This window comes from Megalops cyprinoides, chromosome 17, assembly GCF_013368585.1.
Source record: "Megalops cyprinoides isolate fMegCyp1 chromosome 17, fMegCyp1.pri, whole genome shotgun sequence".
Classification (NCBI taxonomy): domain Eukaryota; kingdom Metazoa; phylum Chordata; class Actinopteri; order Elopiformes; family Megalopidae; genus Megalops; species Megalops cyprinoides.
The window spans coordinates 12,591,764-12,618,283 of record NC_050599.1 but is presented as its reverse complement, the minus strand read 5'-3'; the positions used below and the strand labels follow the sequence as shown (position 1 = coordinate 12,618,283).

At 42.5% G+C, this 26,520-nt stretch overlaps 2 protein-coding genes across 2 annotated transcripts; both read right to left on the bottom strand.

Moving 5' to 3' along the window:
- Positions 1-475: 475 nt before the first annotated feature.
- On the bottom strand, positions 476-22,079 carry sec63 (SEC63 homolog, protein translocation regulator). The gene is made up of 21 exons (XM_036549933.1): positions 21,814-22,079; positions 16,310-16,409; positions 14,330-14,444; positions 14,015-14,127; positions 13,862-13,923; positions 13,666-13,724; positions 13,214-13,264; positions 12,321-12,429; positions 11,877-11,971; positions 11,632-11,764; positions 11,160-11,252; positions 10,379-10,524; positions 9,757-9,904; positions 9,385-9,467; positions 8,755-8,817; positions 8,186-8,353; positions 7,454-7,615; positions 6,778-6,879; positions 6,125-6,223; positions 3,632-3,736; positions 476-3,172 (listed from the first exon to the last, which is right to left on the bottom strand). Exons 1-21 carry the CDS (start codon positions 21,935-21,937, stop codon positions 3,035-3,037), a joined length of 2,268 nt encoding a protein of 755 aa, XP_036405826.1. The 5' UTR covers positions 21,938-22,079; the 3' UTR covers positions 476-3,034.
- Positions 22,080-23,018: 939 nt separating this feature from the next.
- Positions 23,019-25,881, bottom strand: si:ch73-257c13.2 (protein ALP1-like). Its single transcript, XM_036550249.1, has 3 exons — positions 25,724-25,881; positions 24,132-24,228; positions 23,019-24,019 (listed from the first exon to the last, which is right to left on the bottom strand). The coding sequence occupies exons 1-3, from the start codon at positions 25,879-25,881 to the stop codon at positions 23,087-23,089; spliced, it is 1,188 nt and encodes a 395-aa protein (XP_036406142.1). The 3' UTR covers positions 23,019-23,086.
- Between the last annotated feature and the right edge of the window lie 639 nt (positions 25,882-26,520).

Below are 26,520 nucleotides of genomic sequence, written 5' to 3'. Positions count from 1 at the left end.
TAAAATAAAATTTTAAAAAGACTCCTTCAGACAGGTAAAAGTGTTCAAATATCACTTGATAAAGTGGAATCTCAAATTGGGTTTAATTAATTTCTGAATGTCACAATCACAGACCTGTGCATGGAGTTGGGGTGATACAGAACTGGTCATCCAAGGCACGTTGTAGATGAATTAAACACTACAACAACAACAAAAAAAATCCACATACTGTGTTCGTTGATAAAATTTCTTTTGGGCATGTACTATATACTATTTTCCCCCAAAAGAGTGATGGATCACCTTCTGTTAAATGAAACAAGTGTGCTTGGTTTCCACACCTGACATTTTTCTGAACATTGCTTCATACCACTTTGAGGAGGAAAAAAAAACATTTCTCATTTTAAAAGGTCTTACCATTTTATTTGAAATGATTTAAATACAAATATTATATATTTTCCATTTACAATGACAGTTTTCTTGTAAACAAAAGTGGCAGATATTACTGGGTAATTAATTCTTATTTGGCCTGTAAGAATCTGAAGACTGCATTTATGTAGATGTATGTTACTGCAGTTTTAAATACAGCATGTTAACTAATGCTACATTCTTGCAGATTAATAATACTTGAGTACAATAATCTTCTAGATAACCTGTTTGAAACTTGATTTTACAGTTTGGTGCTTGCGTTTACAGAGCATGCAGCCTTATAGAACCTTTTCCCTCCAACAGTACATTTATACTAAGTAAAAAAAAAAAAAAAACATTCTATTTTTATGAGTCACTACGAAAGTTTAGTTCATTTACGTAGCTTCCAGACATAACTACAAAATACGTAAGTCAGCTAGGTTCAGCGCCTAGGTCTATGATGATAAATTCAAACTGACCAAAAAAAAAAAAAGATTTGAAGAAAAAAAAAAAAAAAAAAGATTTGTAAAAGTGTACTGCTAGTTACATTTGATACATTTCTACATTTTAGACAATATCCAATCAGATGGACATCATCCTTTTACCAATTACCTGGGACTGATTGAGGCTGTTTGCAGGATACAGAACTTTAGTTGCTTTAAAATAAAAAAATAAATAAATTTAAAAAAAAACATTGCAGTGAATTACCAAAATTCCCCAAATGATAATGTCTGTCTTTTGCCTTGGCTTCAGTACATTGCCAACATGGTCAGCTTTGCACTACCTAATGCACTCACGCCATTCAATGAATACATGGTCCCCCGTTCGTGTGCAGGTGCTGTCCCCTATGTAGTTTTGCTCAACTGAGTGAAATGGAAATTTTTACAGTTGAACTACTCTGAAGGACAAGCTCTTTTAATTCAAACACCGTTATCACCCTCACAAGCAGATCTTTTTTTACTGCAACAGTGGCACTGTGTAAATGAAACCATCTCATACAGACCAACGTGTCTGCATATTACATTGGGAGCAAGCTTTGGTACAAAATACGTCCATTCACAAATTCCAAAAGAGCGCATGTACTGATTACCTCCACTCATTTATCAAAGTTCATTTTCAGGTGTTTGAGCTGAATCTGCAAGAACAAGGCTTCCAATCCACTGCACAGTACATCCCTAATAGGCTAACCTTTCCTCATCATTCATTGACCTAACAGCACCTGGACAATTCTATGGATCGTCTAACCAGAAGACCACAGCACAGCCTGGATTACTAAAAACTTAAATGAAGGCCAAAGATTTTCAGTAAGGGGAAAAAACTCCTAAACAGGTTCATTGCACACGTGACTTTCTACTCAATGTCGTAATCTTGCGATTTTTATAAGGCCTTTCAGATGAAGGAGCTGACTGGAATGTACAACACAGTAAACCACAATTACCTCCATATGCTTCTCAAAACCGTACGACGGAACATGGGCCGACAGAAACTTAGCGATATCACAACCCAAACTGTCAAATGGGAAGGGAAAGAACTGAGACATCAATGTCTCCATGTCACAGTTCTTGAGGTTCCATTCAACTGCATTCAACTGAAGTTAAGTACCACTTAATTTAGGCAAGTTGAATAGAACTGCTTTATACAACTGTTATGCTGCCAGACCCCCAGCCATGAACTTAGTTCCAAGGTCTATTCAGCTCTGACATCTCAGATTCAGGTAACAGACTGGATGGCTATAATAAAAATGTCCTTTGGAAAAAAAAATTACATACAGAAGCACTGAAAACAAACCAAGCATGTGAAGACTATTACCAATAATGATCGGGAGTACTGTCTTTGGGTGGGCAAGGAAGGATACCATCACTAAGAGATAAGTCCATGGTGGAATGTCCACTTGCGGTCTAAAAAATATCTAAGAGCGAAGTGCCAAGTGCTGAGGCCTGTTGAGAGGGGCTGAGCAGCTCCTGGCCCCTGTGAAACTCCAGAGATCGTCTGACAAGAACACAGAGCCCGGCGTTACAGCAACCCCACGTGATTAAAAGAACACACTTTGTCACGTGTTGTGACAACACAGATCTATACCCAGAGAAACCCCCTTTGAAAATTGGAACAGATACAACATTTAACTTTTTTTTTTTTTTTTAGTTTTTAAGTAAATGGCTCACAATTCCACTTTTTAAACAGACTTCCTGTACACTAAAACTACAAAATAAAACTTAACTCCCCCCCTCCCCAAAAAAAAGGCATGAGCTATACTGTTACAGGCCAGTTCTTTATTTGTTTAACGGAGGTGTGATGCGGGGGTGGCTCCCTATGCACCCCCAGATCCAAAGCAGAGACAGGTGAGGGGCCCCTGCTGAATGGTGTGTCAGTGGCTTCCCAGGGCAGTGCTGGCACCCACGGCCTGTGGCACGCGCTCCTCATCCTGACACACAAAACAACTGACAGCCCAAATTTCAGACTCGCCGGGGTCTGGATCGTTTGCGTTTTTCTTTTTCTCCATTTAAGTAATTTAAAAAACTGGAAGAGACAGACGGAGCGCGCCCCTGTGGGTCTCTGCGCAGATGCACGGGCGGGTTGTTCTCGTCGTAGCTGTCGGGTGGAAGGGGAGGGTTGTCGTGGGGGGAGGGGGGGGTCAGTCCGTTTCGCGGGGTTAGTCGTTGTCCTCATCTTCATCCTCGCTCTCTTCGATGCCGTCGCTGTCCTCCTGGTCCTCCTCTTCCTCCTCGGTCTCGGGGATGTCCCACTGCGGGTGGTTGTCGAGCATCTGTTTGGCCTCGTGGACCTCCAGCTGCGGTAGGGAGGACCGTAGGGTTCAGACACAGAGCCAACAAGCCACAGACACATACAAACATCACTGCACTGACCGTGCAGTTCCCTTTAGGTGCTGTCGTGCTGTTTTCAAAAGGTGCATTAGCATCATTCTACAACAATAACAGAACCCTGGGATACCAATTGGACATACCAATTCCTTACAAATCAGCCTGGTAAGGGCCATCGATTTTAGCTTGGTAGGTCCAATTTAACATTTTCTCCAGGGTTCACTTTTAAATACTTATGGACCTCTTCCACAAAACTGAATTATTTTCTTCATGGTTTAAATTGGATATACTTTTCCAGCTGTAATTAAAAGGAAAACTTTTAAAAGGACTTTTCTTAGAAAACAGCCCTTTAAAACAATTCAGATTCTACTTACAGTTCTTATACAAGAGACTGCTGAATTGATGTAAAAAGAAAGAACACCTCTTACCTTTAATGGTTTAATCTGATCTAACCCCATGTAAGAATCCGATCTCAAAATCACTGAATACTGGTAGTTTCCGGTTTTTGAAGGCGCAGGGAATTTCAGTTCGACCTGTTAGCACAAAAGCGTTCATAAACAACGTCAGTTGTGCCGAAGAAACATTTATATAATAAAAAAAAAAAAAAAAAAAAATTTACAATACTCTGCTCTCTGCTTTAACTTATACAGGGGTTGGACAAAATAATGCAAACACCAAACAATGTATGAATATTCATAAAGTAATGTGACTGGGCCACCCTTTGCCTTCAGACCAGCTTGGAATGCAGTTATACAAGTTTTGAATTTCTAGTGAGATATGGGAATATCAATCTATTCTTCAAGAAAGAAAACCACTATTTCTTTGAGAGATGAAGGAGGTGGAAATCTACTCCACACTCCATACGTTTCAGAACTTCCCATTAAGGTTCAGCAATTTTTACAGATCTTGTGATCGGGGAGGCCATGGAAAGTGTTTGACTTCATCCACCAACTCTTGAATCCGTTTAGCAGTGGCCGTTATCCTCTTGGAATATGGGAACATCTTGATGAAACAATGTTTGCACCGTCGGGTGCATCTGGTCAGCTTATCATTCCTTGGCTGTAATTCTACCATGCAGAGTAATAATTGGATCCAATGACTCCCACGAGATGGCTGCCCATACCATAACAGATCCACCATCATGTTTAACAGTTGGGAACAGGCAATGTTGGCTGAAGGCCTCCTTTGGCTTTCTCCAAACATAAAATCATTCAGATGTAGGAAAAAGCTTAAAAGACCATTCATCAGACCACATTACTGCATGTAATTTGACTTGCTTTCAATGTGCAGAAGTCCATGTTTTGCGCTCATTCTACCAGGTTATGCGTTGTTGAGCACTGGCCTTGGTTACAAGCAATTTCCAAATGGCAGCCCTGCCATAAATATCAGCTTCGTGAGGCTCATGACATACAGTTTGTGTTGAGACTGGGTCACAGAGGTGTAGGGTCAGGTCTGTGGTAGCTTATTATTGGTTAACCTACCCATTGTTTTGCCTTTTTTAACAACTATCCTGTTAACTGCTGGTCTATTCTTTTGGTAACTTCAACTTTGACTAACTTCAGCAACAATTCCTCTCTTGAGAGGCACTTCTTCATTTGGTGTAAGCGGTCATGATTTTCACCATTGTTCCCCTTGACATTATTACATCATTCTACCATTTCAGTGACTGACACACCTGCAATTCAGGCACTATTTGACCTTTTTCAAAATCTGTCAGATCTATCATGTTGCTTTTGAAGCTCACAAAGAGTTGATTTCAAAAAGCATTTTATAGCAGACATATTGGTAATTACTACTGGCATTGTGTAGACTCATTTTTTAAACATGATTTAGTTATAAGATATAAAATATAAGTCACTTTTCATTTGTTGTTGATGTTCCGATTATTTTGTCGACCGCCTGTGTACATGAGCGTGTGTGTATAAATATATGATTTCCATTTATATAACACAAAAATATGATTGCAGCCAAAAAATATGATTGCAACATCCAACTAAACTAATGGTCATCAATACAGCAGCTTGTGCAGAACATTTTTCTATTCTGCACTTCAGACAACATACACTGCATAAAGGTGTAACAGTATCCATCCATCTTCTAAACGCAAGTTCCCCCCAAAGTAATACATCTCCACAGCTAATGGCTACCTCTGCCATTACAGAGCAGGACACTGGGCTGTGGAGTTCTGCACAGAGCCTAGCATTTGGGCTCTGCAGGCCATGAGATCCTACCATTACTGCCTCAGTCTCATCTAAACCTTTCAGCCTTTCAGCATTCTGTAAACCGTGTGACTGTCGTACCCTGAGCACAGTGTGGCCTGTTCGATGCATGCGTTTCAGTGATCGTCACAGCCAAAGCATTAATGATGTAAACTGGAATGAAAGTGGACCTGACTGTATTTGGGCGTTGCCCTGAAGCGCATGACAGTGTTTCAGTGCATGAAAAAGGTTTGCCAGTGCAGACAGTAGTGCATTCCCTGCCCAGCCTCCCCTGAGTGTAGGGCAAAGCTGTCGGTGCAGTCAAAACAAACACTCTGCAGACGGGGCTCCGGCCCTTTAAGGGCCTGACGCTGCAATATGGAGGTTGCCTAGCAACTAATTATGGAAGGCTGCCAGGGAGGAGGGTCTCTGGAAGCTCTCTTTGCGACCAATTTCAGATGCTGAAATGCAGAGCTCTTAATATGACAAACATGTCTTGGGTGTAGACCTCTGTAGATAACAAACAGCAATGCCCACTTCTCCGAAAGGAACATCACGGTTACCAGCCAATAAGAAAGTTATCTGATGTGGTCTGTGCTTGTCCTATCCTAGAGATGATGCGGCAAACCTGGCAGCGAGGGGAGAGAGCTCCACACCATATCCTCCCATCTAGTAAAACGTTTATGAAGAAAAGAGTCCTGATTTCAAAACAGCGGCACTCACCTCTTCTGTGTCTTTGAGGGTACAGACATGGTAGGGCATCGACACCAACGTCTGTTCTTTTCTGTCCGCAATATAGAGCCACCACCACTCCTGCTTCTCCTGTATTCAACAAAACGACACCACTGAGATCACTGACCTGCCTCACCCGCGCTTCTCAAACTGGTTACAACTGATCATTTCATACTGACCTGGCAGATGCCCTTGCCAAGACCGGTCTGCACAGCTTACATATCTTTTTTCATATTACTTATTTTATACCGCTGCATATCCAGTGAGGCAATTCAGGTTAGGAACCCCAACCACACAATGACCTAGCCCACTGATTCTCAATCCTGCTCCTGGGGCCCCCCTGCTCCGCACGTTTTCCATCTTTCCTTGCTCTACCTACCTGACTGAACTCATCAGTGGCACTTTTGATTAGCTGAGCGCACCTGTTAATCACACTAATTTCAATCAGGTGTGTTTGGAGCAAGGACAGATAGACCATATGCAGGACAGGGGGGGCTCCAGGAGTAGGACTGAGAAACACTGGCCTAACCCTAACCAGGATGCAAACCTGCAACCTTTAGCTCTCTCCGTCTGCCACCCTGACTCCACTTCCTGCAGCTGCAGGACTGAACACCTAATGAAGACCAAGCGAGACCAGGACCTACCTCTGGGAAGTAAAGGCTGTAGACGGGGTGTGTGATCTTTGACTTGGTCTCCAGAAGAGCCCTCTCCCTGCGCTGAATACTCTGCTGCAAGGCTGCCCATTCCTGAGGAAAAAAACGCACCCAGGGAGAGTGAGAAAGACAGAGAGCACAGCTCAGCACACTCATGACATCATATTACAACATATAAGACAGAAGTGATTGAAACAAATCACTGAGCCCACATTAGGTGTAAATTTGTATATAATCTCCATTCAATCTCTGGAGCACTGTTCTACCACACAAAGTATACCACATCACAAAGATACAATCTGCCAATCTCTCAATGATCCCCATATCATTGAAAGTGAACCCATTTAAACCCATTTTTTGGTTTTATTTCAATACTGTTCCATCCTCTTTTAAGCATGGGTGTTCAGAAAAACACTCTTGAGTCAGTGGTGTGGGAGCAGTCAGGACACATAGACCACATAAACCACATAGTCTGACAGTAAGCGACATTTCAAACCACATGGTCTGACAGTTAGAGACGCCTTACTCGGGGTCAGCGTCATGGGACCAGTCAGGGCAGAGACCGCAAGGTCTGACAGTTAGAGACGTCTGACCCAGGGTCAGTGCCATGGGACTGGCCATGGCAGGGCCTGACAGACTGACCCGCCCCACCCTGCATGACACCAACCTCCTCATCGTCTCCGCCCATATCGTCCACTTCTGTGTCGCTCTGCTTATCGCTCTCTTCATCTCGTTCGCTGGGCGAATCCTTGTTGGCCTCCCCCTCATCCGAGTCACTGCCCTTGTCCGACACGTCATCGTCTTCCTCTTTAGCGGCGGCAACTGCTTCCTACAGTCACATTAATGCAAAGCGTTCACAACCAACAGGCAGGTCTCTTTTTGGACTTATTACTCTGGCTGCCAGGAATACGTCAATGCTTAAAACAAAATTCCATTCCATCAATTCAGACCTGCACCCATTAAGACACAAATGGTAATTCACCTTTGAGAGCATTAACTGTAATTCTTTTGATTTCAACTTCACCCAGAGAGCAACCAAAACTATCAATGGTTGAATGTTTCCCATCGATGTCACAGGAAAAGCCATTAAAACTGTACCCAAGCCAGCTCCCATCAAATGGGACCGTAATGTGCATTACCACTATGGACACCATAATGTGCATTACCACTGCGGAAACAAAAACTTCCCGCCGTATGGGGACCATAAAGATGCCGTAACTGGAATCTTGCGTTTGATGCGCTTCAGCTATACTGCCTGGCCTCATGCAGATGGAACGGTATGCTCTGTGCAGAAACAGTCAGGCGACACGGAGGCTCTTTCATGAATAATAAATGAAACTTGTGACGGCCGAGTGAGGAACACGCAGCCGCCGGCGGCGCTGGGCTAGCACAGCCTTACGTTGCCTGCCACGTTCCCGTTGGCCTGTTTCTGCTTGTCCGTCTTCTGCTGCTGCTGACCGACGGCCCTCTTCTTGGTCAGCTTCTTCTTCTTCGACTTGGCTGCCTTCTTGGCTCCTTTATTCTTGCTCTGCCAAACTTTGGTTTTGTTTTTGCCGGCGTCACCTTGCTGTAGTGGGGGGTGGGGGGTGTTGGGGAGAAATTAGGGAGTCAAAATTATGGTGACGAAATGGTCATCGGTCATTTTATAAGGGTGCTCATGGGAAGTGAAGTTCAGAGCTAGAATAGAAGCACTCTACATCCTCAGACCTTGGACTTGCACTTGAAAGGTGCTGTACCAATTGTTACTGTTGATAATATTCACTTTCTATTGCCACCACAGCAAAACACTACTCAGCCTCAACTTAATTCACCACAGAGGCACAGTTACATAGCCACAAAGGATATCAGTTTAATTGATATTTAATACACCTAAAAATGATACCAGGTATTTATGTGTGGTCAATTTGTAGAAAGAGAGATAATACAATCCTTTCTATTTGGAATATTTGTTGGGTGAGTTATGCTTACCGCCTCCTCCACATTGGTGTCTTCTCCTGTACACTGTATATCCTGTTCCTTCTCAAATACGTCCTTTTTCACAGAGAAATAAATAATTTCATAAAAACACAATTCACACTTTACAATTTCACACTTGCACATCCATTCTACACTTAACATCTAACACACTTTCTGCCAGAAGGTTCAGACACTGTGGGTTTACTATAAAATGCACTGGCATGGAATTCAAATGCATGACCAGCAGCAGTGTAAATAAATGAAAAGGACTGGCATTCCTCCTAATAATCTTCATATTCAATTTTACAAGCAAGAAGTGCTCAGTGGTTTATTTCTGTTAGGCAGAAAGCCCATGCATTTAGATTATTCTGACTGCATTTCCACGGGCTTTGAAATATGAACAGAAGGCAGACGGGCTTGGCTGCATCTGAAAACCTAGCTTGCAAAGAGCAAACGCCACCCTGTGGCGAAGTCTGCAACCGCACGTGTGAAAGACCCCCACCCAAAGGGAACGGCTTTTACAAAGGCAGCTTGGCTCACAGCCAGCGATGGCCCTTGAAATAGATCTCATTATGCAGCTACTGAACAGCAGAGGCATGTTTACTCAGATGTGCTAGCAAGTATCACATAAAACAAACTTACTGCCATCGTTTTTCTCGTCAGAGTGACCGTGACAGTCACGATAGAGCCAGCTGTGATGTTATTGCTGTCTTCGTCATCCAACACTGAGAGGAAAAAAAGAAACTGCTTTTATTCCCAGAAGACCTCTCGGAATGTACACTCAGCTTGAGTGTGTGTCATGTAAGCTTGATCACCTGTATACCTATTGTCATAAAAAATATGAACCATTTTATGAAATACAACTAAATAGGCCCAACGCTGACCCTTTTTTTTTTTTTTTTTAAACCTCAAGAGTCCAATCAAATTTCACCCTGGGCTACAAGCAGAATGATGAGAATGCTGTAATGCCAACACCTCCTGGATCCCTGTGAACCACAGGGCAGCGTGACCTACCCTGGAGCTTGGTCTCCATGGTGATGTGCGGGAAGCTCCCGAGGACGGCCATAACCTCGTCGTACTTCTCCTCTCCCAGGAAGCGCAGCATGCTACGGCGGTCTGACTCCTTCAGGCTCACCAGGTCCTGGAGACTCCGCACCTTATACTGCGAGACAGCAGGCCTGGGATCAGCGGCTTATCTGCACTCCTCACTGCACCTCAGCACCTCTCGCGGCTAATCAAGGGCAATCACCCAGAACAGCCCTTTCTTCAATCATTTACAGTGACTCCACAAGACCACACTATCAAGGACTGATGGCCTGCTTTAAGCAGTCTGATTAAAGACTTTTCCTGGGGTTTTCTGTCATGTAAAACTATAAATCGGTATTGGGTTCCAATAAAGACAGAAGTTAAATGACTAATGTGATGATTTTTCAGAGAACAGCCCTGGGTGCTTTTAAACAAGTGCATTAAGGCAGACATGTTAACACTCCAGGAAGCCCGGCCCTCCGGTCACTCACTCAGAGGATACCACTCACTCAGGGAAAACCAGGGAAAAGGTCAATGAAAGGTCAGGAGCTTTCACCCCCCCCCCCCCCACACACACACACACACACACACACACACACTCCTGCAGTACCTTCTTAGAGATGCAGTACCGGAGGTGCTCCTCCTCAAAGTGTGGCAGCTGAAGGAGGGGGGACTTGGACTCCTGCAGGCCCTGCACAGTCATCTGGGTCAGCTTCATGCAGTTCTCTATGGAGACCAGGCGAGGGGCGTGGAACCCTGGGGGAAGGAGAGGTTTCAACAGGCCAAATCACTAACGTGTACGGTTCTATTTTCTACACTACTCATAAAGCATATGTATGTATATAGAGACATACATATACAGATGCCTCCACACTTTTTCATATCCTTGATTAGACGGGGAATAAAAACAGAGTGTAAGAGGAAAAAATGCACACAATGGATAATTTTTTTCTTAAAAATGAATACTGCAATCTGAGTGGCACGGCACAAAGCAAAATCACGTTTACAAATAATTCATTTTATCCAAGAAAATAAGAGGGTCACATTTATTCAGGCCCCTGTAGTCAGTATTTGCCAAGTCCCCCTCCAGCATGGATTACACTGAAAAGAGGCTTCCTATGGCGTTTTATGAGCTTCTGGCAGGGAAGTTGTGTCAAATTCTACGAGAACATTTACTGAACCGAAATCATTTCACTGAGCTAAAAGAAACTCAAAGAAATTGCTGCATTTCAACAGAAAGGCTTTGGAGGTTTTTCTTCCATAAACATGTGCAGTTATTGGGAGAACCTGCAAGGAAACTGTCAAGAAAAAAAAAAATCCTTTCCAAGAATAAAAATAATGATGCATTTATCACAATAAGGTATTATTTCACACAGGCACTGCAGGTTTACCTCCTCGGCTGTTTGCCATCATGGTGAGCTGACAGCCCACATTCACCATCTCCTGCAGCAGAGCCGGGCTCTTCCGCACCACAAACCGCTGATCTGAGGACCGGGGCAACAGAGGGAGTCAGAACCACGCTGCACGCCTCTCCCAGCAACGCACCACAACCACCCCCACCCGCCGCACGTGTGCACAAAACCAAAGATGCAGAGTAATACATGTTAAGGAGAAGTGCCGGGCAAAATCACCATTATTGACAAGTGAACATTCAAAAGTACAAAGGTAAATGCATTTGCTGTTTGCTGTAAGAAGTTACTAAGGGACAAATTTGTGGACCAAACAGGCACAGTTTGGTCACACATAACACCCAACATACACCTATATGTGTGCACTCATACACACACACACACACACAAATACACGCGCACACACACACACACAAACTGAAGTAAAGAGGTCCCCCAGAGTGTCACAGCACACCTTCTTCAATGTCCTCGGACACCTCCATCCTGGCGAGGTGGGACAGGACCAGCACACGGGCCTTCAGGCTGTAGGGGTAGCAGAAGGGAGGCTCCTTCTTCTTCACATTGATGTTGCCCAGTTCACGGATCAGCTGAAAGGGTAACGGACTGATGGTGAGCGCACCCTACTGGTGAGGCAGTGGAACAGCACGTAACCCCCCCCCCTCCCCAGCTGTACATAGGGCCCGCTGATGACTTCATTACCTGAGGCACTTCTACGTTATCTGTGGGCCTGATCGTGGCTTCCTTGTTGCTACGTGGGTCGAACTCGAAGGCGGCCGTCAGCACCATTGTTAACCCTGAGGGAGCAAACGAACAGCAGTGTAGCACAGTGGTAAGGAGCAGGGCCACATAACCAAAAGGTTGCTGGTTCAATCCCCCACCAGGTCACTGCTGTTGTACCCTTGGGCAAGGTACCCAGAATTGCTTCAGCAAATATCCAGCTGTATAAATAGATAACATGTAAAAATTATAACCTACGCAAGTCGCTCTGGGTGAGAGCGTCTGCTAAATGGCAACAACGTAATGTCATGTAATGAGTGACAAAGGGAGGATCAGCTGCTCACTCAGTCTGTCACACAGTTCGCATCCAACAACATGGCTGCCCTGACGAACCCCTCTGTGGTTTCAGTGAACGGGAGTACTTACGTTTCATATTCATGTTGGGGGTTTTGTACATGAAGTGCATGAAGAGCTGCGTAGTGTTGATGAGGATTTGGTCTCCGCTGTAGCGTATTGAGCGATACCACCAAGTGCCCTGAACACACACAGAGTCAGAACAAACAATGAGGCGGGTGTCGTTATTAATTTACCTCCTCGTAAGAGTTAAGCAACTGTCTTCGGAACAGTGAGACAACAATCCCTGCCCCTATATTCCAGACTAAAGACACTAGCCATTTCTGTGTTCAATTACTACTGTTACAGCTTAATATAAAATATCACAAAAATAACCTTTCGTTTCAGAAACACTCGCATCAAGGCTCACTTTACTAGGCTACCTTTGGTGATGCTTAATGTTTTGGTTACCTCCATGACCCCCAAAGTAGCACAGACATGCTCAGGTTTCACACTGAAAGGGAGGGCTTTTTATATGGCCATAATAATGAGCAATGTAGGGGCCTGTGAAGTTTTGGTGGTTGATGTGTCATTTATGGAAAGTGTACTATTGAGAAGCACCCCTTTAGAGTGAGGCAGAGAAAATGAATTTATTGTAAATGTTTTCCAAAGTTGCCTGCGTCTGCAAACTTCCTGGAGAATATAACAATTCATTAAAATGACCAGGAGGATGCAAGTGTGTTTAGACGGTAAAATAAAAAACCACGCCCAGCTCAGAGACATCCCTGAACTGTAAAAAGGTTTCAAATGCATTTCAAATAATGACAGCAGCCCTGAATTAATAATCTGAAGTTAGCATTAAGGAAAAGTGCTGCAGTCATGTTTTACTACGTCAGTAACTGTAGTACGTTTGGATATAAAGCCATCTTACACAGTGATATAGTTTCACATGTAACCTTTTATCTACATAGATAAATAAGTCTTACCACCACAACTGGAAGGATGACCATAAAAGCAAGGCCATATACGAGCAATACCTAGGAAACACAGGGAAAATACATGACATCAATAATTTGAGTTTTTAATCTTTTTTACAATTATTATAGCTTTACAGCTATTACCTTTAGAAAACTATGCAACATTCCCCCACAACCAGTTTATTACATTAATGATGAATAGATCAATCATTCACTCTCTATTTAGGATAGCCCCTTGCCAGCAGTACTGTCCCAGAATACTTGACATATCAAGTATGATGAAGCAACTGAGGGGCCCTGTCTTTAAAGAATAAAACCTACAACAAGACACTACACAACATACCACCACAAAGAGCCCTGTGTTAAAGACTATAACCTACAGCGAGACACTATACCAAATATTAGCATGAAGAGCCCTGTGTTAGAGACTACAAGCTACAGCAAGACGCTACACAACATACCAGCATGGAATTTTTCTGGTCCACAATCCAGGCAGGTAGAGCAATTCCAAAGCTTGTGGCTGCAGGAGAGGAGATAAATGTGAAAAGCAAAGTAAAAAGGATCGATAAATGTAATTACCATAACACAGTTACATAACGCAAACACTGCGTTCAATGAGCACTTAAAACCAACAAATGGAAAGCCTTGGCTGCCTACCTCTAGGGCCGTCAGGATTGCCATACTGCTCCCAATTCTGCCTCGACTCCTCATTTGTTAAACTGTGGAATAAGACACAGGTCAGTCCCCAAACATCCTGACGTTAACCGTAACCGTAATTAATATAAACAGGGGAATCTGGAGAGTACGTACGCATAGTAAGCTTTAGCGATCATCATGAACATGGCCTCATCGCCACCTTTATCAGGGTGGTACTTCAGGGAGAGCACTCGATACTGCTTCTTGATTTCAGCAACAGACGCACCCTACAAACGCAGAGGACGAGACATTTTGCATCCTGTCCGTTCTTCTTTTGGTTAGATATATGAGCATTAGTAGGAGGTTTCCTATAATGCCACAGTTTCCCTGCACAGTTTGTAGCAATTACTGTTGGACAAAACAGTTGAACTATCTTACAGAGAAAAGACTCCAGAGAGAAACTGAAAAAGTACAGTGAAAAAGACTTACCGCCTCTAGATTTAAAACCTCATATGGATTGTACTCCTGGTACTCCCTGTCTAATTTAGACACCTTGTAGGCAAGGAACAAAAACACAGCCCATCCGAATAACAAGGCTGCTTTTCTGCAAGAGAAGAGAGACGACAAATCTGTGATCAGAGGGAAAAGGGGGAAAAAAAAAATCACTGACAGAATGGATAAGAGGAAACGCAAACAACTCACCACCCTCAGGTGTGTATGCCCTGCTACCGGAAAACCTGAGCAGATACCGCTAATTATATTAATAAAATTATTTATATTAATTATCTCCGAGAAACAGCGAACAAAATTAATACGGAGAACATCCTTACAAGTTTCATGAAAAAATATTCGCACCGTAACAAAATATACATTTTTGAACATACACCATACAAATGATTTTCTTTCCCCAAATGGTTCATAAAATTATTTATAATTATTACACTGCTGCCACACAAATATAATAAACATACATAGAGGATAGGAAAGGCAAGAGTTAAATCATAACACGGGGTGTGACACGCAGACAACTTTCGCAAAGTGAGGGCGTAATTCTTGAAGTGCAATCGAGGATTTTTCAGAGATAGAGATGAGAAGTGTCAGACAGCGTAAGAGATAAGATTTTCGCTGCCTTCATTATTAATCGGGTAGGATTGCTGCCCTTCGAGCAGGAAATCCCTCCTCTGCAGCAAACATCTCCATGGCAACCACCTAGCCCATAGGTCTGTGCGTGGCCCGCGCGGCACTGCTGAGCGCGCGCACACAGCTCCAGGTGTGTTCACTGAATACATTACACTCATCTGCGCCACAATATTCTCATCTCAGCCAGGCTGCGGCCCTGGCAGCGCCCGGACCTGTCCGGTGAAGCTAAACCAAACAGCTGGAGTCCTCAAAGGCAGCCTGACCTTCACTGACCCTCACACAGCAGAGGCTGCCTACAACCATCAAGTCTAACATGCGATTGCGGCCCTGCACGTTCATACCAGGATCACATACGGTAGCTGAAACGACTTCTGACTGGGTTTATACACAAGCCCTGAATAGATTTCTCCATGTGTGGGGCAGAAATCCATACACATTGGACACACAAATCAACCCAAGCTGGATGATCGAACAGCAGAGAGGAAACCACAGGGTGAGGGCACGATATACAAGACACAATGGACCACAATGGAAAGGTGGCCCCTTTGTGTGGAAGGCGCCTTACACTGCACATATACGACACAACTTTCCCAAAATTCACGCGTGAATGACTATTTCCTTTTTCCTAGCGGACGACGCAGGTGGTCGGTGGGAGTACAATATGGAATTTGTGCCACTAGGGTCACTTCCTCTCCATAACAGCACACCTACTGAGCAGCCCCTCCACCATCCCGAAATGCCACATTCTGTTATTTATGATGTGCTGCAGGCAAACACTGAAGAATGAAAGGAGTGGAAGAGCATGGGCATGGACTTTATCTGCAGCACTGCAGCTGGTGACACTCCGCGCAGATTACTACACGGAGCACACAGAAAGCAACCATTCTGCAGTTGTAGTTGTCAGTCTTTTTTTTAAAACCACAGACTATACAGATAAAAGCAAAATAAGTGGAAAAAAAAACTGCTGTAAAAATAATTTTGCGAACTTTTTTGACTGTAGGCTTGATAACAAATAATCTGAGGGACTTGAAAGCACAGGCGGTGCACAATTTTCTGCAAATGTAACCAGGGCTTTCTTCCGTTCTTGCACAACCTTGAGTTCAGCAAAAGCAAGTATCGATGAAACTACTCTTAGCATTGTGATGCACTTATTTGGTCGCTCCGGGTAAGAGCATCTGCTAAATGATGTAATGCAATGTAATGTGAAAGGTGTTGTGAAATGAATGAAAAACACCGCTATATATTTGCTTCCAATAACCAACCTGCAAAGCATGAAGACGAGGTAGAGCCACAAAGCCTTGGAAAGAAAGGAAAAAGGGGAAGACTTACTTTAGAGTTGGGACTATGCTTTGCTGTGATTTCATCAAGCGCAGCCGGTACCACAGACACCTTCCGTGCACTCTCCGCAGAGACTTCAGCCGTAGCTGCTCTGTTGAAATAGGGCAGACGCAAAGCAGATGGTCAGCACAAAAGTTAGGCTGGCCAACGCAACAGCTGTCTGGACTACCTGAGAAGTAGAAAACAGTCCTAAAAGACCTGATGTGACCTTATATATATACACACACATATATACACATATACACATACATACATAGAGCATTCCACCATTGTGCAGTAATCTGGACTCAATGGAACATGGTTCAAAAAAAGATTCCAAGATGAATGAGTGGAATCTTGACTTTCTCTGTATGCTCTTTAAAGAGAATAAAATTCAGAGTTCCCTCTGACAGGGGAGCCCAACTCAGCCCTGAGAAAAAGTTTCATTTTTGGAGGCATTTACCAAGCTTGGCTAATACCATTTGGTTCTGCTGGAGGCTCTACACATCCAGGATATGGGACACAACCCAAGAGCAGATGGGACCTGCTCCAGGACTGTGGATCTGTGAGCAGAACTTCCACATCATAGGAATCACCAGGGAGGGAAGCACCCATCTCCCGCTTCCTGACACGTCCCACGGGCACACGTGTGCCCAGGCCAGATGGGCCACCGCGCGGGCGGACGCGTGACGCTCCGAGAGTGACGTTTACGTGCGACCGGGCTCTCCGGCTGCCACACGACTCACTGGAGCTGACGGAGTCAGGAAGGCAAGCCCACACAGATGCCTTTCTCGGTCTCTCTTTGTCTCTCTCTCTCTCACACACACACACACAGACACACACAGACACACACAGACACCAACGTGCACTCTTTCAGTCCTGCCTCGCTGATCCACCACCAGAAATAGAAGCAAACAAGGGAGACATTAACATACAGTAGGGCTGTTTAGCTGAGCAGCCAGATGATACATCACTCCCTTTCTTAAAGCACACGCTGACAGTGTGCTTTCAGGAACGACATGAGAAAATGGGCCCGCAACCATAGAAAGGACTTGTTTTTCTTTGACTACTCTGGATTTAAATTCCTCCAAAAGACAACCTGATACACACACTCATATCTCTGGAATGCCTTCCATGTCTGTGTCTTCAGCACAGTACTGCTGTGTCTCCTTGGAGAGAACTCCACTGAGTGACAGAGCAGTTCAGACTACTAAAATGAGCTGTCTGTTTGGGTGAGTGCTAGACTTACTTTACAACATGCTGGTAGATCCCTGACACAAAAAACACCCATCAGCTGATCTTATGTTAGCTTCACTAAGCATTTCATTATCTTCTACAAACAGAGATGCCCAACTGAACTGAGCCTTTAAGTGTCAGTGCCACAAAGCACATTCACTCTTACAAGATAAGCAGCCCAAAACCAATCCTGGTCTCTGATGAAAGCTTGTCTAGGTGGCAGAAGTAGTCAAAGTTGAGATATGTTGAACCGCATCATTAAATATGGCCTTCATTATGTATGTTTAGCAGATGCACTTATCCATGGTAAATTACACAACTTGCATTTTTACATAAGGCACTCATGCAGCTGTACATTTACTGAATGAATTCGGCTTAAGGGGTTTTTGGTCAAGGCTACAATGGCTGTGCCCAAGCTAGGGAATCACAACTGCAACCTTAGGGAAGTACACACTCAGCTCCTTAACCACTACTCCCTACTGCCAAGTCGAAAAAAGGTGGATTCCATTTTAAAGCTAATAAACAGCTATAACAGTGTGCCAAGCCTGATTATGACAGGGGCACCAGCGCTGTGCTTTGCAGTACAGCTGAAAGAAGAGAAACAGGCAGACATCAGTTTACCGCTGATTGTTTATATTACACCTCAGCCGAGTTAACAGTCTACAATGTACCTTGCCTAAGCACGGGGTGCAAAAGCAGCCTGTCACCTGGGTTTCAAACACATGTCCCTCATATTCAGTTCACCCCAATGGACCTAGGTACCAAGTACCAAAAGTAGAAAACTACATCTTCAGCACTCAACCCCTGAGAGAGAGAAAGGGCTGGTGTGTGTACTCCCATTTCCCCTAACTCCACAGAGATACAACATACCAGTTATAACTTGCTAGCCTTACGTTCACCCTCAACATACTACTATACCACTGTGGTGAGGTATTACATAACAGGAGAACCCTCATAATTACCAGAGCTGTGTCCTGTGTTTTCAGTGTCAGGTAGCAATCCCAAGATGCATCTTGTTATAACATAAAATTTGATATTATTCACTGGATTATTGCATTATTGCTTGAATACATACTCACTTATCAATTGATTGACAATACCATTTTTAATACTCAAAATGTGTTTTTGGTCTGTCAGGAACAAATCCTCATTATAGGTAGGACTTTAGCCTGGGTACAACACAGTCTTCCTGGATTCTCCCCAAAGGTGAGAATCTCAGGAATGCATCCTTGTGAATGGAGGTGATCTCCTACATGTCTCCCCTGGCCTCAGATAATGCTTCCATTATTTTATTATTTAGTGGAACAAATGGGCGCGTGGTCACTGACAAGAAACAGGTTACATTCTCCCCAGAGTATATTACTAAAAGGTCATATGCCTTCACAAATCCAATGTTTACCATTTCAGTACTGAACTATTCAACTGCCTAACATGAAAACAGGAAAAGGATAACAAACTGAAACAAGAACATAAAAAACGAAAGACAACCAGACCAAAAATGGGAATCGAACTGTCAGCAAAAAAGCTTATGAGGAATCTGCTTAACATATCTTAATAGGATGACAGAGAATGAAAACAGCCAGCCATCACTGTGTTTATGATGCTGAATAAAACTTCTTGTTGAAGATTAAAATTCAGGCTTTATTTTCTAAAAACCAAGGCTGTTTGTCTCTTGGGGATTAGCAGAGTCCTGTACAATGCACTTTTTTCATCAATCCTACATTATTGTTTAAAAAAATAGGCAGATAATCCTGATAACAAGCATGTAAAGCCAATATTCTCCATTTTTGTCACTGATAAAAAATTTTTAAGGGCTTCTAAATAAGCCAAAAAATGAAGCCTAAAGTAAACTCCAATCAACTGCCTACACCACTGCTCTATTCTTCAAAGCACAATTCATAGCTACCCCAAGGAGTAAAGGAGAACTTCGTACTGTCTCTGATCTTCAATTTAAAATTTCGTCTTAATGAACACATAACTCAAACATTTCCCCACAGAACAACTACTTTTGGAAGAGGCCTTATTTATCTGGCCATTTATCATTTCCTGAAAAGCAAAATGGAACACAAATGACCTTATATGATGTTGGGCATATATATGCACTCTTTATTACTGCAAATAAGCAACATCAATATATGATGCTTCGCTATAAAATAACAAAACTCAGTTTTAAGGCTGCAGATTTGGCTGAGATGTAAAAACACTGCTTGTCAGATTAGCTAAAATGTTTTTGAAAACATACTCTTCGTGCATAAAGAATTTAATCTATTGCCACCTGCCAACAGAGAATTGATCATGTCCTCTGAGACATGTAACATTTCCCTTCACACTGCAACAAAACCACTACCTAAGTGGCTCAAAGGACAGGTCAGAAACTCTGCATATTGGGTGTAAAATATAAAATGAAAATAAAATGAAAATAAATGCATAAAAGTTAGAAACTAACCACTCCATATTATCAAATGTTTAACATCTAATCAAGTCTGTATTGTTTACTAATAATACAAAAAAAGATTTTTAAAAATCAGCCAATGGTAAATCTCGGGAAGCACAAAGAAATACAGGGTTGTTCTGGCTCTCTTTTATAGCTGCATTCTTCTTGATTCCTTTGTCTCTGGAGAAAATGTCTAAGAAACACTGACCTTGACAGTTAATTAGACTTGATCAGGGTGTAAGAAACGACTTGCAACCAAAGACTTCGGGGCATTAAACTCCAGGATTTTTTTTTCATTTATGCCCGTGTAAATTAATCTCAAAGGCTACTGTATTCATTCAGATCATTTCATTAGTTGTCAATACGAGTTTAGAGTCGTATGGTGCAGACAAAACATACAAGGTTTATGCACCAATAGCCGGACAAAATTAGTTAGAACGATGCATGTTATATAACGTTAGGCTAAATGATAATTGCAGTCTTCAACTAAAAGACACTTACTGAAACTGTAATTCGGTTAGAAACCATCACATGGGACAGCAAAGAGAATTAGCTCAATAACAATTAAAAAAAAGCTTTTGCATATTTCTTAGTTTATAGTCTGTTTTGCCATCTTTTGCATAAGGATGAGGATCGAGGTTGGTCAATTAGCTAACTTTAAATATTTCACTAGATAACAGCTTGAGTGTCTAACAAACAAGTGTGATTGGGCCTTCACAATACAAGATAGTTTCTGTCAGTAGGTCTTTACAAGCCAAATCGTTAGAGAATGTTAAAAGAAACCTATCTGGGTGGCTAGCCAACTAACTACCTATGGATTGCTAACCAGCTAGCTATCGACTGTAAAAAGCACACGTCACACAGAACGTCTCGCAGCCGATCGCTAAAAGTAACAGGTAAGTTAACTAAGCTAAGTTAGCCAAATACAGTGAGATTGTGTCTCTTCTGTCTTCTCCCTGTAGAAACCTGTTAGGCAATCAGATTTATCTAACCAGCTAGCTAACTCTGGAACTGAAATAATCAGTGGCCTAATGTCCATGTCACTTGCTCTCCAACGTTAGCTAACTAACTGTACAAACCAGCCAGTCGCAGCCTGTTTGCTGCTAGCTAGCTAATGTTAGTTGGATATCATAACCACAAAGCAGTTTTATAACCAGTTAGTATCTATGTTAAAGTAACTACATAATTATAATGGGCCAGTGACCGATCAAACCAATACCCACCTAGTTAGCTAACGTTACCAAGCTATCACATTTCAGACCAAGCCATGCATGTTATCTAACGTTAGCTGGCTGTAGCCACCGGTAACGCTGGCTAAATTCCTAGCCAAGGGGAACTCAGTCTAAGTAGCAGCCTAACTAACGAGGGCTTCAAGTTTTGAAGACGGCTTTCAGCTAAAAACACACACGAAAAAACACACAACTAGCTAACTGGGTACGTTACTCTTTCCAGCACAGCTCAGTTAGTTAACCTTTACCTAGATTCCGAGATAACTATGATACCGATTCCACGTCGGAGAGCTAGCCAACCAGTTATGTCACACACTGGGCTGTTAGCTCACTAGCTAACATAGTGATCCTACCCAGGTTACCTCTCATGCTAGTTAGAAGTCATTTTCAGTCACATATCGACTTCTTTTAGCTAGCTGCAAAATTGATCACGATCAGGCTGACCAATAAGTGTTAGCCAGCGACTGAATTAAACGGACAAGAATAGTTGTGCAGGCCTCTGTAATAGTGGTCTGTCTGTACCTTCATGTTTACAACACGGTTTCTTGTTTGCCCCGAATGCCAAGCTAGCTAGCTATACCGTTTCTCTGTTTGCAACCCAGGGTTTCGGGCCTTACCCGCATTCTGATCCCTTGGCCAGAGGTAGTAGGTGGCCGGGATGACAATGAGTCCGACGAAGGACGTTAGGAAGTAGAAAAATGTGTTGCCGCTGTCATCGTACTGGAACTGTTGCCCGGCCATTTCGGAGCGGCGCTGAAGTCCCCCTTCCTATCCGCCGCTTACCTTCCCCACTCAATCCCCAGTAAGTGTGACTGGACACACGGGCTACAAACACACGGCAGTACTGCGCGACGCTCTGAGGAATCGGGGTACGTGGTCTACGCGTGCGCAGTACGGACTTACAAATACGTCTGGGGAAGTTACCCTTGATTTTTCCACCCGAAAAGGTCCCCGATACGTCATAAAGTTGTCCACAGATCAATATCATCGGGTTACCTAATTGCCAGTTTAAGTATTGTTCAACTGCGTTAGCCTGCATGCTACTGAAATTTTCCTAGAAGTGCTGGATGGTCGGATATTAAGTTGTGGCCACTGATCTCTTGAGGAAAGATCAGTGGTTGTCTGCTTGGTCATGGGGATCAGTTCAGCGACCGCTGCGCAGGCCCACTAATTATAGGTGGATGGGGTATTACTAATGGGAAGCAATTATCAGAATCATGTATGTTTATAATAAACATAAACATATTAAATTTTAATATTTAAACTGGACCATTTAAATATTTCAAATTAGGCAATAGATTAGTTCCCATTACAGATTTCACTATGATAAATTTAAACTTTTTTTCTATTATTGCAGATAGTTCTCTGAAAGAAAAAAACTTACAATGGACATCATGTGTGTATCATAGTTTTATGTAACTATAACAAACGATCTTCAGCTGTGGTCATACTTAAGAATGCTGTGCTTTAATCAGTCACAATCTCAAATGAAATATATGCACATATTCATTGTAAACCTGCTTAAAGGATGTGTAAAAGGATTAAATAAATGAAAAAAAAAAACAAATATCCCAACATGTTCTTTTATTATCATCACATATGTAGGAATATGAAGAGCAAGATCATAACTTAACACTATTGGGGAACAAACAACTTTCAATCTGTTGATTTTAACTGACTAATGCATGAGTCATTACCAGTGATCTAAAGCTGTAAATATTTTGTTGTCCATCTACTCCAGGTGCCCTGCAAAGAGGCACAGAAATTCAATGCAATGCATGAAGTATATCCATAGTGACAAATTGTTATGGTTAGTGGCCAACAAAACTGAATGTAAAATATGTCAAAGAATGTCACACTTTATTAAATGAAAGAACAGTACTGAAACAATCACATTATATCTTGAGGTCTCTTTCTTCCGAGCGATGCAACAATGTCTTGCCTTTTGGATATGCCACCCAAACTCCCAGAGTGCCCATTTGGCAGTAAGTGGAAAGGCTCTTGTAATACCGTGTCACAGTCCGTGTCATCGAGTTGCACTGGATTGTTAGTCTCTAAACACATGTTGTGCAAAATACAACATGCTTTTACAGCAGTGCTAGTCTTTGCAATGGAGTGCATCTGAAGAGATTTCAGTCTGTGAAATCTAGACAGAAGAACGCGAAAGGCATTCTGTATCACCTTAAGGGTCGAAAATATCCTCCAGTTATAACGTCCCTTTTTCACGACAAGGTCGCCAAAATCTGGGAAAGGAGTAAGCAGGTACTCAAAGAGAGGGAAGGTGGCATCACCCACAAGATGGTGGTCCGTAAGAAGGGCCTGAGGGTCTTCCTGCAGTGCCTTGCCCACTTCAGTCATCTGAAAGACCTGAGAGTTATGCCACCCTCCGGGGTGCTCCGCGTTTACGTGAACGAATCTCCCAGCGTGATCGCAGAAGGCCATGAGGTTGATGGAGTAGAACTGTTTGGCATTGAGGTAGGCCTCGGGCTCTGGGACCCCCTGGGGTTTGTCAATGGGGACGTGACGGGACCCAACTGCGCACAGTGTGCCTGGTAACCCCGCCCATGAGAAGCCCGCCACAGAGGCCTCAGCCTCGGCCCCTTTAGGCCACCTGATCTTGTGAGAGAAGTGTTCTGTGAGTAGTGCACAGAACTCATGCAAGTGGTCACAGATGACAGATTTGCTGGTCTGGAACCTTTCCGCCACATCTCTGTATGACTCCAGGGTGGTCAGAGTCCAGAGACTTGACAGGATGATATTCCTGAGAGGCCATTTTCTCCTAGTGAAGTTCCAGTTAACAGGCTCTAATGATGTAATCAGCTCCTGCAGTCAGGAGGAAACACACAAGTGAGAATTAAATGCCGGCAACAGCACTTGAGGGACGAGCAGATATAAATCCAAAAAGCCGCACATTATCAAAGACATTGCTACATACCTCCACCTGAGTTGGTGTTAACTGGAAGTGGTTCTGGAACTCGACAACGCTGTATTGAGGTACCACTGTAGTTATGTAGTCCCCTTCAGTTTTATCCCTAAGATAAAAAATAGCAAATTAACAAATGCAAGGAAACTTGTCTACCTTGCCTACATCAGTAGCTATACTAGTAACTACATGTCTTGTCAAAGATCACACAAATGACAACATATTAATGATATCATATTGATAACATAATAATGATAGGTATGACTATGATAGTATAGGTAGGATACATTTCAACAGTTTTTGGCTACTTCATAGCTACTGAAGCCTCTAAGACAAAACCCCATAATGACTAATGTTGTATTTCTTTTCATTTTAAATTTCAGAATTCACAGGAGGTGACACAGTGCAAACTACACTTGCTTTGTAACACTATCCAAAGATAACCAGTGAAAGTGTTTAAATAAACTATTTTAAATAAACATGGGCTTCTCAATTTATCATTTCACACAAATAACAGTCATTAAGCATTTATGGCATCAAAAAGGTCATCTAACATGACTGTCAATGGCCATATTAGGCAAATCATAAATCAAATATCCTAAACACTAAAAGCATATCATAGGGAGGGCAGAAACAGGAGAAATGAAAACTGAAGCAGTGCCTTATTTTCAGTCAGTACAGCCTACAATGAAAACCATTTTGGATCAAACAGAAAAGGTGAAGACTACATTGCAGCATGCTGGTAACATTAACCAAAGGCAGCTGCAATTACAATGCTGGTTTTGAATGGTGTAAATTTTAAAGCACTGTACTGTGTTCAATATGCATGTATTAAACACGTCTATTTCATGTTTAAGGTGCATTTGGAGATATTTATTTAACAGCTACCTATACTGTGCTAAGTGCAAAATTCGCATCTCTGGAACACATCCCTATGGTATGTCATGTTCGTTAAGTGATAAATGCATTCATGATTTGTAATGAATTAAACTGATAGAACATTTACTTTGATAATCGAGGTAAATATTTCTATACTCGTATATCCAGCTGAGCCATTGCTGTGAACTGCAGCGTTGGACCCCACACACACATTCACACAACTGTCAACTACGGATGCTCTGCAAGTTTTAACGTTTCAGTTTTTTAAGGACGATTTTTCGAACATTTAAGGAAAGGACAAAAACGTACAGTCTTCTACACTAGCGAAACCTAAAGGTAATAGAATTTTTTAATAAAAAGCAAATTTAAGTAAATTTAGACCCTCGTGCTGTTGTGGTTTATGGTATTTGACAAAACCTTAAAACCAACATTTACATATTTTACAAAACATTACACCATAGAAACAACTAAGAGTCCCTTACCCTTCCATTGTAAAACAAACTTTACTTGCTAATTACATCTGATACAGCCAATACTCTATCTAGTTAGATTTGGTTAGGGCAATACCAGTTAACTACTCCTATCTAAAAGAATGCACCTAACTAGTTAGCTAACATTAATGCTTGGCAAACTTGTTAGCAGTCTCAGCTAGCTCTCGAAAAAAACACAGCTTGGCCACAACATTTAACTGGTTTAATCTTGTGCAGTAAATATGCTATGCAAACCTGACTCCTTGAATGTGTCGCAGCGCATCTGCAACGAAAGGAACATTATCATCTGCATCCAATTCTTCTGCAAGCAGGAACGCTACACATGCCTCCAGCGCCATGTTGTTTACATGGGCAGTGCGCATGCTCACAAAGGTAGCAAGCGCCTTCTTCATGGTGTTTATTGGCAGATTATACATCAATTTACAGGACCACTACCGCCACCTACTGGACTTGATTGTGCGTCGGACAACTAGACGGAATCATGTGTGAGTCTTGGTCTGTCGCCCGATGGTTTCGTTGTTGGTTTGTTTTTGACTGGCTGTAGTGAACGAGAAAAGGCCAGTGCATTCTCCGTCCGATTTGCCCTTAAATACCTCAAATGAATGTATGCCTCGGTCTTGCTGGATAAATCAAAATTATTTCCGCTGTAATTTTTTTTTCGCAAAAACGGAAACCTTAAATACATTTGAGTCGAGTCTTTGTTGGGCTAGTTATAGAAAAGCAAACATTTGTGTGCATTTAACTTATTTAGACGTCCATTAAATGATGAATAGATGCTAGGGGTGGCTAACCCGTGGAAGGAGGAGAGAAAAACACATCTATTCCACGCTGAATTAATGTTATGCTTAAAATGTCATTATTGGGTTCTGTGAAGTATGGAAAATGGTATTGCTTCGTAGTCAAACATGAGGTCATTCTTGGGAAAGAAATGTTCAGGCCCTATTTCTAGATATAATTTTTAAAGCTTTACACAAAATATTTAAATGTAGTACAATTCCAATCGTTTTATTTTACTAACATTTCAATATTTG

Coding starts and splice junctions, on each gene's coding strand:
- sec63 (XM_036549933.1), bottom strand. CDS start 21,937: ATGGCCGGGCAACAGTTCCAGTACGATGACAGCGGCAACACATTTTTC. Junction 9,468..9,756: donor CATGGAGACCAAGCTCCAGG/GTAGGTCACGCT, acceptor TTTTCCTCTCAG/TGTTGGATGACGAAGACAGC. Junction 6,224..6,777: donor ACAGCCTTTACTTCCCAGAG/GTAGGTCCTGGT, acceptor TGTTGAATACAG/GAGAAGCAGGAGTGGTGGTG.
- si:ch73-257c13.2 (XM_036550249.1), bottom strand. CDS start 25,881: ATGAAGAAGGCGCTTGCTACCTTTGTGAGCATGCGCACTGCCCATGTA. Junction 24,229..25,723: donor CGACACATTCAAGGAGTCAG/GTTTGCATAGCA, acceptor TTTTTATCTTAG/GGATAAAACTGAAGGGGACT. Junction 24,020..24,131: donor TAACACCAACTCAGGTGGAG/GTATGTAGCAAT, acceptor TCCTGACTGCAG/GAGCTGATTACATCATTAGA.